The sequence below is a fragment of the Octodon degus genome, unplaced genomic scaffold (genome assembly GCF_000260255.1).
Source record: "Octodon degus isolate 3935 unplaced genomic scaffold, OctDeg1.0 scaffold00132, whole genome shotgun sequence".
Lineage (NCBI taxonomy): Eukaryota > Metazoa > Chordata > Mammalia > Rodentia > Octodontidae > Octodon > Octodon degus.
Genome location: NW_004524708.1, coordinates 164441 through 176760, shown reverse-complemented (window position 1 = coordinate 176760; position 12320 = coordinate 164441). Strand labels below are relative to the sequence as shown.

Below are 12320 nucleotides of genomic sequence, written 5' to 3'. Positions count from 1 at the left end.
CCACATGTGAGCTGGAGGATCATGCCTGGAGGGAGGTGGTTTTCCTGCATCAGGGCAGTGATTTGGGGGTAATGTGTGGGAGGCTGTGGTGGTTGCTAATGCCTGAGGGGGCTTCCCTTTCAGACTTACTCAGAGCAAAGTCTCCCATGTATGAGGCATCCAATAAATGTTGAAATTATAGATTTGGGGAAAGCTGTCATTCTGGTGGTGGGTGGGTGCCGGGTGTTGCTCAGTGTGTCCTCGGGTGTGTGGCTGCAGGGCTTGATGTTCGGCTACGCCACCGACGAGACGGAGGAGTGCATGCCCCTCACCATCGTCCTGGCACACAAGCTCAATGCCCGCATGGCGGAGCTGCGGCGCACTGGTGCCCTGCCCTGGCTGAGGCCGGACTCCAAGACCCAGGTGAGTGCTTCCACCACTCCTGTAGCGTTCCTGGAACTTCATCCGGAGTTCTCTCCACTCTTGGCATTTTTAAGATCAAAATACTCAGTCTGCACTTTCAGCAACTTACTTGAAAGACTATTTCTTTGAAAATTTCATTTATAGCCCACCCTCACATTTTAATATGAAATTTCAAAAACCAGTGAAAGGTTGCAAGAGCAATTGTTGGTCGCGTTTTGCCTCCTCCACTGTAGAGTCTGCTGACTAACAGTTCCCGCTGGGCCTTGCTTCTCTACCAAGGCTTCAGGCAGTTTGGTCCCTGCGTTTCCATCCACATGGTCCCACACCTCCACAGGCTGTCTCACTGTCTGTGGCACACCGCAGCTCTTTGGCTCATCTCTCTTTTTCATGCTAAAGCTTCACCTTCACTTCACCTTTGTCCCAGCCTAGCGGGCCCTGACCTCTGCTTCCTGCACTGTTGAAATCATCCCAATGCCTCTATTTGAGTGTGGCCCTGAAGGCTAGGGTGGCGCAGGCATGGCACACACAGACCCCTCCTGTTGGCCTTCACCCTGTGTCCCTTCCTGTTGAACCTGGTGACTGATGGCTCTACTCCCAGTGACCTGCTCTGGCTGCTCTTCCACATGGCACCACATGACACCCCACATCTTGGCACCTCTTCCTACATGTGCTCAAGCCTTCTGGGTCCTATCTTCCTGTCACACACACAGCTCCTGACTCCCCGTACCCTGTTATATGAAGTCATTTGCCCTGTTCTCAGTGCACTTGTGTGCTTGAGAGCCTGTGATATATACTCCTATCACGACTGCTCTGCTGAAGGACAGGTTAGAGCCTCTCCTGTTCCCTAGCCCTGCTCAGTGCCAACCCTGTCTCCACCCTACCTGGACCCCAAATTTCCCTACTGAGAATCCCTGTTGTTCCAGGCCAGCCTGGCCAGGATGCTCCCCTCCTGAAGGTTCTCCCCGCTAGAAATCTCCAGTTAACTTCCTACAGGCTTCACCTTTGATTTCTTAAGGTCTGTTTAGGGTCCCTTCAAGTTTCCATTTCCTGTGGGAGGATTGAGAATCCCCTTTGCATTCCAACACTCAGTGGTCTCCCTGTTTCACCTTCCTCAGCCGGTGTCCTCCCTCCCACCCTGTCTTGGCTCACTGGACCTCGCTGGGCTCAGGTCCCCTTGTCTCTTGAGGCTTTATGCTTGTGGCTTGCTCAGGGTCACTTGTGGTTCTTGTTTGTCCAACAGGACCAGCCAAGTACAGGTACCTTTGTGGGTGCCAGCCCTGGCAGCTAGCAGACAGCACCTTCTCTTGCTTGTGCACTTGGAATCAAAACTCAGGACTTTGGGTCTCACCACTGTGTATGTGGCTCTGTTCCACTCTCCAATACATAGAGTGTCATTGTCCCAAGCTTGAGTCCCTGCATAGGCCAGGCATTGCAGATCAGTGGCAGCTGGGACTAGGTCTCATGCTTGGGGCCCAAAGAGACCCCTTTCTGGGCCTTTCTGTGCTATCTAAGTGACTACAGGGGGCAGGCAGGACCCCAGCACTGCTCGGTGTTATTTCAGGTTGTGAGGCAGGGGAGCTACTGTTTGGAAAGAGTGGTGGTATAGAAGGAAGGGGACACACCCTTTCCATCTCTGCAGGAAGACCGTTGGGATTTGAAACAGTGGAGATTCTTAGAAAAGTGGATCTCAGAGCAGTAATGGAGGGCATGAGGGAGACCGCTAGGGCCCTCCTCAGGTGAGAGCGAGCCAGGGAGGATCCAGGCTGTCAGACCAAGGCCTCCTTTGCTGAGCTTAGATAAAAAACAGGAAGCATCCCAGCCAAAGCCAGGTATGGTGGTGCATGCATGGAGCACCAGCACACTGAGAGGCTCACACAGGAGGAGCTCAACTTCTAGCACAGTGTGGACAACTCAGTGTCTAAGCAAGACACTGCCTCAAAATACATTTAATAAGGGAGCTGGGAGTGTTGGGGATATATCTCTGTGCAAAGGTCCTGGGTTTAATCCCTGTACAAAAAAAAAAAAAAAAAAAAAGAAAGAAAGAAAAAGAAAAAGAAAAAGAAAGTGTCCCAATCCAGGGCATGGAGGGAAGGAGGAGAGCAGAGCTGCCCTAAGTGCCAGAGGTCTGCCTAACTCCCTGCCATGGCGGCCCCTGACAGCTCTGGCTGCAGGGCGCACACCTTGCCAGCAGCCCTTGGGGCACAGCACAGCCTGGGTCCCTCCCTGCACAGCCTGGGTGCTGGGCCACGGTGCGGGTGTGGAGCAGCCTTGTGCCTTCTTCCCTGCACCCTGTTGTGAAGGATTCTCTGCACTGTGCAATGTTGACCGTGAACAGAATGAATCTTTCCACCTGAACAAACTCTTGCTGCTGATACTGAGAACTGGGAGGCAGGATGGAGGCTATTTTTGTCCTCAGTCCGAGCTATGTTTTCCATGCTGTATTTTTCCCCATATCTTGCTGACGCCATGAGATAAGAGCCTCTGCTCCACCCACCAAGCTCTATCTTTCTGTACAGGTGCTCCCCGGGTGCAGGTTGGAGCATGGGGGCTCCTCTTCTCCTTGAGCCTGCGCACTGCCTCCCTCCTGGGATCCCAGTGCCAGCCCTGCCCAGTGTTTGAGGCTTCTCTGTATCCCCCTGCCTCTGCTATATCGTAGGGTCAGGTGTCAGGGGACTCGGCTCTCATCCCTTTTTCTGAATCCCACCCTTGTGCTCTCTGGAGCAGGCAGGACCCAGAACAGAACTCACCTGATACAGACTCAGCAAGGCAGAGACCAGGGAGGCACTTCCTGCAGCCCATGCCTGATCAGGCCCCTGGGAAGGAGCAGTCCTTGGCCCTAGTGTGTGTGGTCCTACAGATGCCCAGAGCCTGCTCTGGAGGGTGTGCACAGCTTCGGGCCGCATCAGGTCTGTGGCCCAGCACCTGACTCGGGGTGTCCAGCGGCAACCTTCTGCTAGCAAAATCCTGCCTGTTAGACTACAAAGCTACAGGGTAGGCTGCAGCCCCTCTGTGCAATCTTGACCAAGTATCTTCCATCTAGAACCTCAGCTTTCTCTCTGGAAGACAGGCTGGTATTGTCTGTGGCATGGCCTCTAGGACACAGTGCGTGGTCAGCCAATGTCCGTTTCTCCTCCTAGCTTCCTTGCTGTCCTCCCCACCTTCTTCCCAAGCACTCTGCAGATCCAGATGTCCCAGTTTATTTTCCTTTGTCACCAAGGCATGTCAGTCTGTGACATCAGACCAGTGTGCCTGGTGACATGTCAGTGGAGGGCTCTCTGGAGAAGCATCTTATCAGGGCTGTAGTAGGAATGTGGGTTTTGCATTGGGCTGAGCTAGGATTGGCTACAGGTCTTTCCCCAGCTTGTTGTATGACACCAGACAAGTGACTTTTCTGTCCCCTTGCTTTGCTCTTCTCTTGTGAAGTGGGGACAACAGTGCTTCCTGTGTGGGGACGTCTCATGGATTAACATAATTTCCCAGATAAGGGTTACACTGACCTGTGGAGGTGAGAGTTTGTGTTAGATCCATACCTGGGACGTGACTGCTGGAACCCCACAGGTGGTCCTTCCCCCCCGGGGCCCAGTACTCATCCTTTCTTTCGGTAAAACACTTGGCCCAGAACTGGTCTGCAGATAGCTGCCCCAGCTTACTCAGTCACTCTGGTCAGGGTCCCTCCCACTCTGTCCCAACAGAGGCAAGTCCACTACCTCTGACACGGCTGCGGATTCCCTTCTTCAGGTACTGGGCTCCCCCATGGGGCTCCTCCCCTCTGTTTTCAGGGGCTCTAATAATAATTGTCCTTGTCAGAGCCTTCTCTTGACCCTTCATGGCCCAGGCCAAAGTGGGCCTGTCCCTGCAAACGACCTATGGCCCCTGAGTTCCTGTTATCAATGGTAGGAGCAAGAATACTTTGGCCAGAGGCTGTGGAGAGTCAAAAGAGAGATCCGGGCCAGGGGACATTTGCAGGCATCCAGCGGCCTCTGGAACAGCAAGGGAGGAGTCTTGGGGGTCCCAGCTGAGAAGTTCATTTCAAAGTTCCACCAACTGGGGTCACACATGGGAGCCGCTTTGCCTTGTGCCCAGTCACCTCACAGTGCCTGATAACTTTTCAAATGTAAAAACGTGTCATATCCAGTCTCTGAAGCTGTCTGAGGACAGGTGGCCTCGCTTGTCCCCGGGGTCCTCTGACTCTGGGATCTGTGCCTGGCAGCAATGTGCTGCAGCCTCACGACACCCTGCCTCCCCTTTGGATGCCCAGGTGACAGTTCAGTACACGCAGAAAAGTGGCGCCGTGATTCCTGTGCGTGTCCACACCATCGTCATCTCCGTGCAGCACAATGAGGACATCACACTGGAGGACATGCGCAAGGCTCTGAAAGAGCAGGTGATCAAGGCTGTGGTGCCTGCCAAGTATCTGGATGAGGACACCATTTACCACCTGCAGCCCAGCGGGCGCTTTGTCATCGGTGGTCCCCAGGTGTGTGTGTGTCTGTCCCTGAGTAAAGCCTGTTCCTGGGTCTCGGTTACTGAGGTGGCTTGGCTCCAAGTACACAGGCTGCACAAGAGAGGTTTGAGCAGCTCAGCGTGACTGGCTGAGGACTGAGTGTGAAGTATTGACCCTCAGTCTCACTCATTGAGTGCACTCTGGTGTGTGTGTGGGGAGGGGACCTGCTATCTCAGTACCCTTGGAAGTGAGGACACACCCCTAGGAGTCTCAAATGCTGTCTTACTTGCACACAGCAGTCACTACCCTGCCAGGCTCAGGGTCTCCCTCATGAGCCGCTGCCATGCTTGCTCATGCCTGCCCCTTTCCTGGTGGCACTTACTGAATACCTGCTGCAGTAGCTAGAAGCTCCTCTGGGTACTACAGTTGGGCAGGGACCTCGTAGTGGACACTCCTGCTTCTCCCTCCCCCTGCAGCACAGAAGTGAGGAGCTGGACATCAAATGGCAGAGCACCTTGGATAGGCAGCTGGCAGCTGCTGGGGGCCACAGCTGTGGGGCAGACTCTCAGTGCAAATGGAGCATAGAAAATGGGGTGAACAGAAGTTTTCTCTTGCAGGACTTTTCAAAGCCTACATATACTAGGGTGAACCCTAAAAAGAAGTTAGGATACGAACTTCTAACTCTCTCTAAATCATTTAGCAAACAGCCCCTACCCTTGAAGTGTTTTTAAACTGTACTAATCAGCTTTTCCTTGCTGAGACACAAGGCCTGACACTGGCAATGTAAAGGAGGAAAAGGTTAAGAGGAATCTTATTTGACTTAGTTTCAGGGGATTCTGTCCATGGTCATCTGGCTCTAAGGCAAGAATGTCATGGTGGAAGGGTGTCAGGAAACAAAGGGGATTAGTTCTTGGCAGAGCAGAGGCAGAACAGGGAACAGCACCAGAGAGGAACTAGCCTGGAGCTCTATGTAGTACACAAGGCTGAACCTCCATGACCTACCCAGACACAGCCAGAAGTATCTTGTTCTAATCTTTTAGGTACTTCTTAATCCAATCAGGTTGATATGTCAGGATTAACAGTCACATTGATCAAAGACACACACAGCATACTTGGAAAGGGGGTGGTGACATGGCCATAGCCCAACATTACACTTATTGCAGTGTGATTCCTGCCTACAGGGGGATTTATCCTCATGGACTCAAAGGCATGGTGGGTGGGGCAGCTGTGACCGTAGACAATCGCTGTCCACGTTTAGCACTTTGCCAGTAAGGAGCTGATAGGTCGCCTAATTTCCGTGGCTAGTCAGTGATAGAACCAGGAGGATAATCTGGGCTTCCTGGAAGATTCTCAGCCAAGGGGCCTTTGAAGAAGCTTCAGGGCACTCTTATCAAGGGCTTCAGCCCCTCCACCTCTTCAGGAGCTCATGGCTCATTTCTTCCTTCCATATCTCTGCCTCTGCAGGGGGATGCGGGTGTCACTGGCCGCAAGATCATTGTGGACACCTATGGTGGCTGGGGCGCTCATGGTGGCGGGGCTTTCTCTGGAAAGGACTACACCAAGGTGGACCGCTCAGCAGCCTACGCTGCCCGCTGGGTGGCTAAGTCCCTGGTCAAGGCCGGTCTGTGCCGGAGAGTGCTTGTGCAGGTAGGTTACCCCCACATTCTGAGTCCACTACCCCAGCCCTACTGTCCCTGTCTGAGGACATCAGTATCTCTGAGTGTGACCTTTTTGAAAGGTGTCCTATGCCATTGGAGTGGCAGAGCCGCTGTCCATTTCCATCTTTACCTATGGAACCTCGGAGAAGACAGAGCAGGAGCTACTAGAGGTGGTGAATAGGAACTTTGACCTCCGGCCGGGTGTCATTGTCAGGTAAAAGGGCCACCAGCTGCATGGGACCTTACCCCTTCCTCCCCACAGGCATGACCTGACTGAAAGGTAAGCAGAAGGAAGCTGCCTACAGGTCAGGGTTCTCAGTAGGGGTACTTCTGGGTGTGGGACGCTTGACTTCCAAGTTGAGGAGGCAGTGTGAGAGCCTTGCTGGTCCAGCAGACAGCAACTCCTCAGGAAAGCAACTGGAAGGCCAACTGCATTGCGTGTGCCCTTCTCATGCTTCCTGGAGCCTGGCTGTGGGGTCCTCGGCCTGGCCAAGCAGTGGGCAGCAGGGGAGGAGACAGGCACCATAAGGTGGGGCTCAGCTCCCTGTCCTGGTGCATCTGTGCGGTAAGCTCTCTTGGGAGCATCTGAGCCTCCCTTTCCTGCGCTGCAACACAAGAGTGCTAGCAGCAGAGGCAGGACATGCACAGGGCTGAAGCTCCAGCTGTGCTGCCCGTAGAGTCTGTTCCCTGCCCCTGGCTCAAGTGCAGGGAAAGAGACCCATTCTAGTATGACCTTGTCTCTGCTGCCCATGCAGGGATTTGGACTTGAAGAGGCCCATCTACCAGAAGACAGCCTGCTATGGCCATTTCGGACGGAGCGAGTTCCCCTGGGAGGTGCCCAAGAAGCTTGTGTTTTAGAGCTGGCTGGTGTGGGCCTGACCTTGTGCTGCACACTCTCTTCAAGATCCCAGATGCTGTGTTCCCCCACCCCCTCCTGGCATCATGCCCACCCTGACTCTGCCCTTCCTGGCACATCCTAGCCCTCTCCTCTTCCCTACCCTGCTATCACCATGGATGCTGGGGGAGGGCAGGTAGCTTCTGGGTGCTCAGGGTACTTGTGAGTAATGCCATAATGTCCCCCGCCTATCTCAGAGCAGGGCAGTGTTGATTCTGTGGGAGGGTTACCCTCACCAAGACAAAATCTTCTCCCTCAGCCGTCACACAATCCAGACCTGACTTCTGTGGCCCAGACACACCAAGCCCCCTTTTCATATGTGTGGCCAGTACTATGGCCAAAGCCTTGGCCAAGCCCTACCCATGGTGGACATCTGATGTCTTGTGAGCAACTGTTGGGTACAAGGGGCCATGACAATGAGCAATCTCATGTCTCCTTCCTTTGAACACGATGAAGTGGTACCTTTTAGCTATCATAGAGTCCCACAGCTACACATGTCAGGCTAGAAATGGGCCCCCACTATGGCAAAGCAGACTAGGACAAGGCTGTGGACCTGGTCCAGGCCTGAGCCCGGGTTGACTGAAAGTCAGGCAGTGAACCCGCTGCTCTTGGCAAGGCCAGTGTGATATTATGTATGAAAATCTGCAGATCCAGGGTGGAACCAAGAGCCAGTTTCACTAACTTGCTTGTCCTGGAAGAGACTCCAGAGCAGGCTGAGCAGTGTGGCCCTTCAGGTTGGGCTAGAGTTTGGGAAGCAGTCCCATAACCTCAGCTTGCTCATCTCTCAGACATGTGGATTGGGCTGTGGACCTCTGGAGCATGTGGTCCAGGTGACATCCACTGCCTCCAGGGATCCCCTGGGGCAGGCACGGTAGCTTATCCCAGCACAGTGTCCCTTGAGTGAAGGCTGAGACCTGTGACCTTTGAGTCCTTCCCCTTGGTGATACTGTGGGTAAGTAGGGGCTCCTTTGGTTCCCCTTCCAGAGAGGCCAGTCCTGAGACCTATGTGCCTTATGGTCATAGTACCCAGGAGCAGGGCTGCCTCTGGGTAGTGGACAAGGTGCCTAATGTATGGGGACATTTCTGCCTTTGCCTGCTGGCTGCAGGAGGACACATCTGCTCCCAAGAGGCCTGCATGGGCCTTGGTCTACCATGGCCTTGGAAGCCACAAATGCTTCTGACTTTTCATTGGTGGCTGGTGCCACATGCCTTATCTATCCTCACCCTGAGCCCTGGGTGGCAGGCCTCAGTCCCCTTGCTAGCAGGCAGTCAGGACCCCAGCTCAGGAAGGGTCCTCCGTGGCTCTGGGGGAATGCTGGGACCTAGTCTCTTCCCAAGGTGCACAGCACTGATTCTGGCTGCAAGAGTCTGCCTGGCAGCCTTAACTGGGTCACAGGAACTTTGATCTGGGCCTTGGCTGCCTCCACCACCTGAGCATCTGTGAGACTCAGGTGCTCTGGTCTTTCTCAGGGCTGCTGTCTGTGTAGCAGCTTCAGCACCCTTGCAGCACAGGGAGGGCTGGGCTCACCAGTGTGAGTTCCTCCAACATGGGCTGTTCTGAAATGGAAACCTCCCCTTCCCCTGCAGAAAAGATCTTTTTGGCCTACACTGTGCATATGAATCTAAAGCCTTTATTAATAATTCTTTCTAGGACAATGAATAAAAAAAATAAGGAGCAATTACTCTGTGCTGAGCTTTTGTCTGCAAACCACCAGAGATGCACTACTGAACTCCCCTACTCTAAGCAAGTCGAATCCTCCCCTCAGGGTTAACCTAAACCAGCCTGCGGGGGACTGTCCCCACAACTGACTGAGACTTTATTTAACAACTGTCTTAGTTACTTTTCTCTCATCACTGGGACAAAATACCTAACACCTAAAGTTAAAGAAGGGAAGGTTTATTTAGCTCACAGTTTGTGAAGATTTCAGTCCATACTGGGCTGGCTCCAAGGCAGGGTGGCACATAGCAGACAGGCAACTGTTCATGGCAGCAGAAGACAGCAGAAGCAACAAGAGAAAGCCTAAGGGGGCAACAGGCCCCTTTCTGCCCCTTGTATCTTCTCTATACTACTGGGATTAGGGTGAGGCCACTTTAGTCAGTGGGCTGACCCAGCAGTCACCTACCCTTAATCCCATCACTGGAGCATGAATCAATCATTAACTCTAGATTCAGCTTCCAAAAAAAAAAAACAAAAAAACAAAAAAACAAAAACAAAACAAAACAAAACAAAACTCATTTAAAAGTGCATGAGAGTTTGGGGGGACATCTAGACAGGAACCATAACACCAGCTCCTGTGCTGAGTCACTGCATCACTGTATTTGCTCCTCAAGTACAGCCTACAGGGCTTAGGAACATGCAAGGGCCCTGGGCCGGGCAGAGCTCCTTGGCCTCAGGGTGCCCTTTATCATAGACACCACTGCCCACTCCTCATCTCCGTCCCATCCTTCTGCCCCTTTCTGCATCTTACCTGAAGCAAGGAATGCGCAAGTGGACTTGGCCATGTCTGCTAAGTGTTTGAATAATGAATGCAGGGAATAATGAGGGAAGGATGCAGATGTGCCTTTAACTGAGTGCACATTTCATTTTCAGCAGTGAGGGGAATAGCCAGGCAGATTCTTCTTTAGATGCAGGTATCTGCAAAAGCGCTGCACATGTCCCTGGAGCAGGGGGAGGTGGAACCTGTGCAGCTGCCACAGTGGGCAGGAAGAGCTCTGGGGCATGTGCCCTGCAGGCTGAGCATAGCCTTGTGTGGCCTCGCCCATCATTAAATGAGGATCTGACCAGAATGCCAGGAACAGCAAAGGTACAGCAAAGACCCAGGACTGTGGCCAAGGGGAGGGGAGAGACTGTACCCCAAGAAGCCACTCCACAGGCAGGTGTTGAAATACAGCACGGTACAGAATGCAGTACACATGTCACAGAGACATGTAGGGACAAAAAGACCCTGAAAAAGCACCAAGGAGGACCTGTCTGTAAAAGGAGTTTGTGTTCAGAAAAACAAAATAATTTCTGATGGCAAGGAAGAGTACCAACTTTTGGGCCATGCAGTCCCCAAGTGTCACACCATCAGGAAATGTGGGAGTCCCCAAGGAGTGGCCAAGGTAGGAAGAGATGATCCTAGAGGGTGGGGTTCTTTTTTTTTTTATTAATTTTATTGAGAAAGAAATAGCATTGAGACAGTTTCAAAACAGGTTGGTAGGACAGTTACAATAGTGAATACATTGCATATTGTTCTTTGTAGTTATCCATAGTACAAGATGCAGACATGATATCTTGTCTAAACACTATTAGTTCAAAACTTTCTGAGGGTGGGATCTTTGGAAGCCAAGTAAAGATGGAATTGTGAGGGTCAACTATGAGAAACAGTATGAGGAGATTTGAGGCCTGGGATTGTCCAGTGAATTCAGCCACTTAGTCCCTTGGTAATGTGGGAACTGGCTCGTCCCAGCTATGGCCTCCTGTCCGTCTGGTCCTGTCCATCTGGTTCTGTCCGTCTGGTCCATCCTGAGTGAAGTTCAGTGTGTGTGACTGTAGTGACGTCTCCTGCACTTCTGCCTGGTGCCTGCCTCTTGGCCTCCAGTCTGGGCTTGTCTAGGTCCTGCCGTGCTCAACCCTCCCCAGCCTCTCTGGGCGGGCCAACTCCCTCCCGCCACAGGCCATCTGCACATGCCCTTCTGAGAGAGAAGCACATGCTCATGTTGCTTTTGTGGATTTCGGATGAGATTTCTGAGTCTGTGAAAATCCCCTTTCTGGACATCCTCTCTTTTTCTTTTTCTTTTCTTTCTGTATTTTACAGAAGGGTCTACAGGGTGTTGAGGGTCTCACTACTAGATCAGACCCATAGTGATTCTCCTGTTTTCAGCCTCCCAAGTGCTGGGATTATAGGTGTGCACCACCACGCCCAGTCTTAATTGCCTCCGGGGGTGGGGCTGGCATGGCAGGCCCCGGGGATCGAACCCCAGCCCCTGCATCTGCTTGCAGATGCTTTAATCTGCTGAGCTATGTGGCTGGCCCTTGTCTCTTTTCTACTCTCTTCCATTTTTCATATTTTGATTTCTGTGTTTTATCCCCTTGGGCCTGACCTCTTAAAAGGGAAAAACTGTACTAGGAAGAATTCTTTTAAAAATTTTGTTCTCTTTGAAGCTGCCTAGCTCTGTAACTGCTTCATGGCTCTGTAATAACTTTCTTGACCCCAGCAATCATGAGAGCATAACCAAACGTACAAGATACCGGGTTCTATGAAGCTTTGTGGCCATTAATCTAGCCCTGTAATGGATGATCTCACCCTGCTAGCCAATCGGAGGAACTGCCAGGCTGTCCTTTCCTGCCTTTGCAACCTCTGCTTTATGGTGCATATAAAAAGTGCTGGTTTGCAGCCACTTCTCATCTGGCTTCTGTTGGAAGATTTTCCAGCCGAGACCACCGGTGTAAAATAAAGCTGTTCACTGCCCCCTGGCTTCTTCGGTCTCCCTCCTTTGTCAGACAGGGCTTTGCCGCAGCACTCTGTCCCTTGGCCCCTTCCTCGCCCACCCACCCCTCTCCCTCTCTACTATTCTTCACATGGTGATCTCTCTGAAACTTTTCAGCTTCAGCTAAAAGATTATCCTCCAGAAAGATACTCCAAATTCCTCCCGTAAATATGCCCAACACTATCTTTATCTGGCCCTGGGATAGCAATCACTGAAAATTCTGTAGTGGCCAAATATTTTATTAGTTATTAGTAATGATGGTGTGGCAGTAACAGTCACTCATGCATTGAAGATGATGTATCAGCCTCAAAATATTTTTTTTTTCCTTTCTCCCCCCAGTTTTTTTGAGGCATAATTGACAAGCACTCTACACATTCGCGGTGGACAGAGGCACGGGCCTCTCGACGCTGCTCCACCTGCACAACGGGGTCGGAAGAAGTCCAAAGCGGGG

The 12320-nt window shown here is 52.2% G+C and overlaps 1 protein-coding gene and 1 long non-coding RNA gene across 3 annotated transcripts in view; one reads left to right on the top strand and one right to left on the bottom strand.

The window, feature by feature from the left end:
* The window catches only part of Mat1a (methionine adenosyltransferase 1A), a 17943-nt gene extending 8865 nt beyond the window's left edge, over positions 1-9078 (top strand). For both annotated transcript variants that reach the window (XM_004641214.2, XM_023701284.1), the window contains exons 5-9: positions 259-402; positions 4661-4879; positions 6311-6493; positions 6585-6718; positions 7260-9078. In XM_004641214.2, coding sequence (XP_004641271.1) covers positions 259-402; positions 4661-4879; positions 6311-6493; positions 6585-6718; positions 7260-7362 — 783 coding nt within the window. In that variant the 3' untranslated portion in view covers positions 7363-9078. The remainder of the gene's footprint in view (positions 1-258; positions 403-4660; positions 4880-6310; positions 6494-6584; positions 6719-7259) is intronic.
* On the bottom strand, positions 3431-7766 carry LOC111812627. The gene is made up of 3 exons (XR_002818088.1): positions 7682-7766; positions 5609-5615; positions 3431-3445 (listed from the first exon to the last, which is right to left on the bottom strand). It is a non-coding gene; the product is annotated as an uncharacterized LOC111812627 (long non-coding RNA).
* Positions 9079-12320: the final 3242 nt, after the last annotated feature.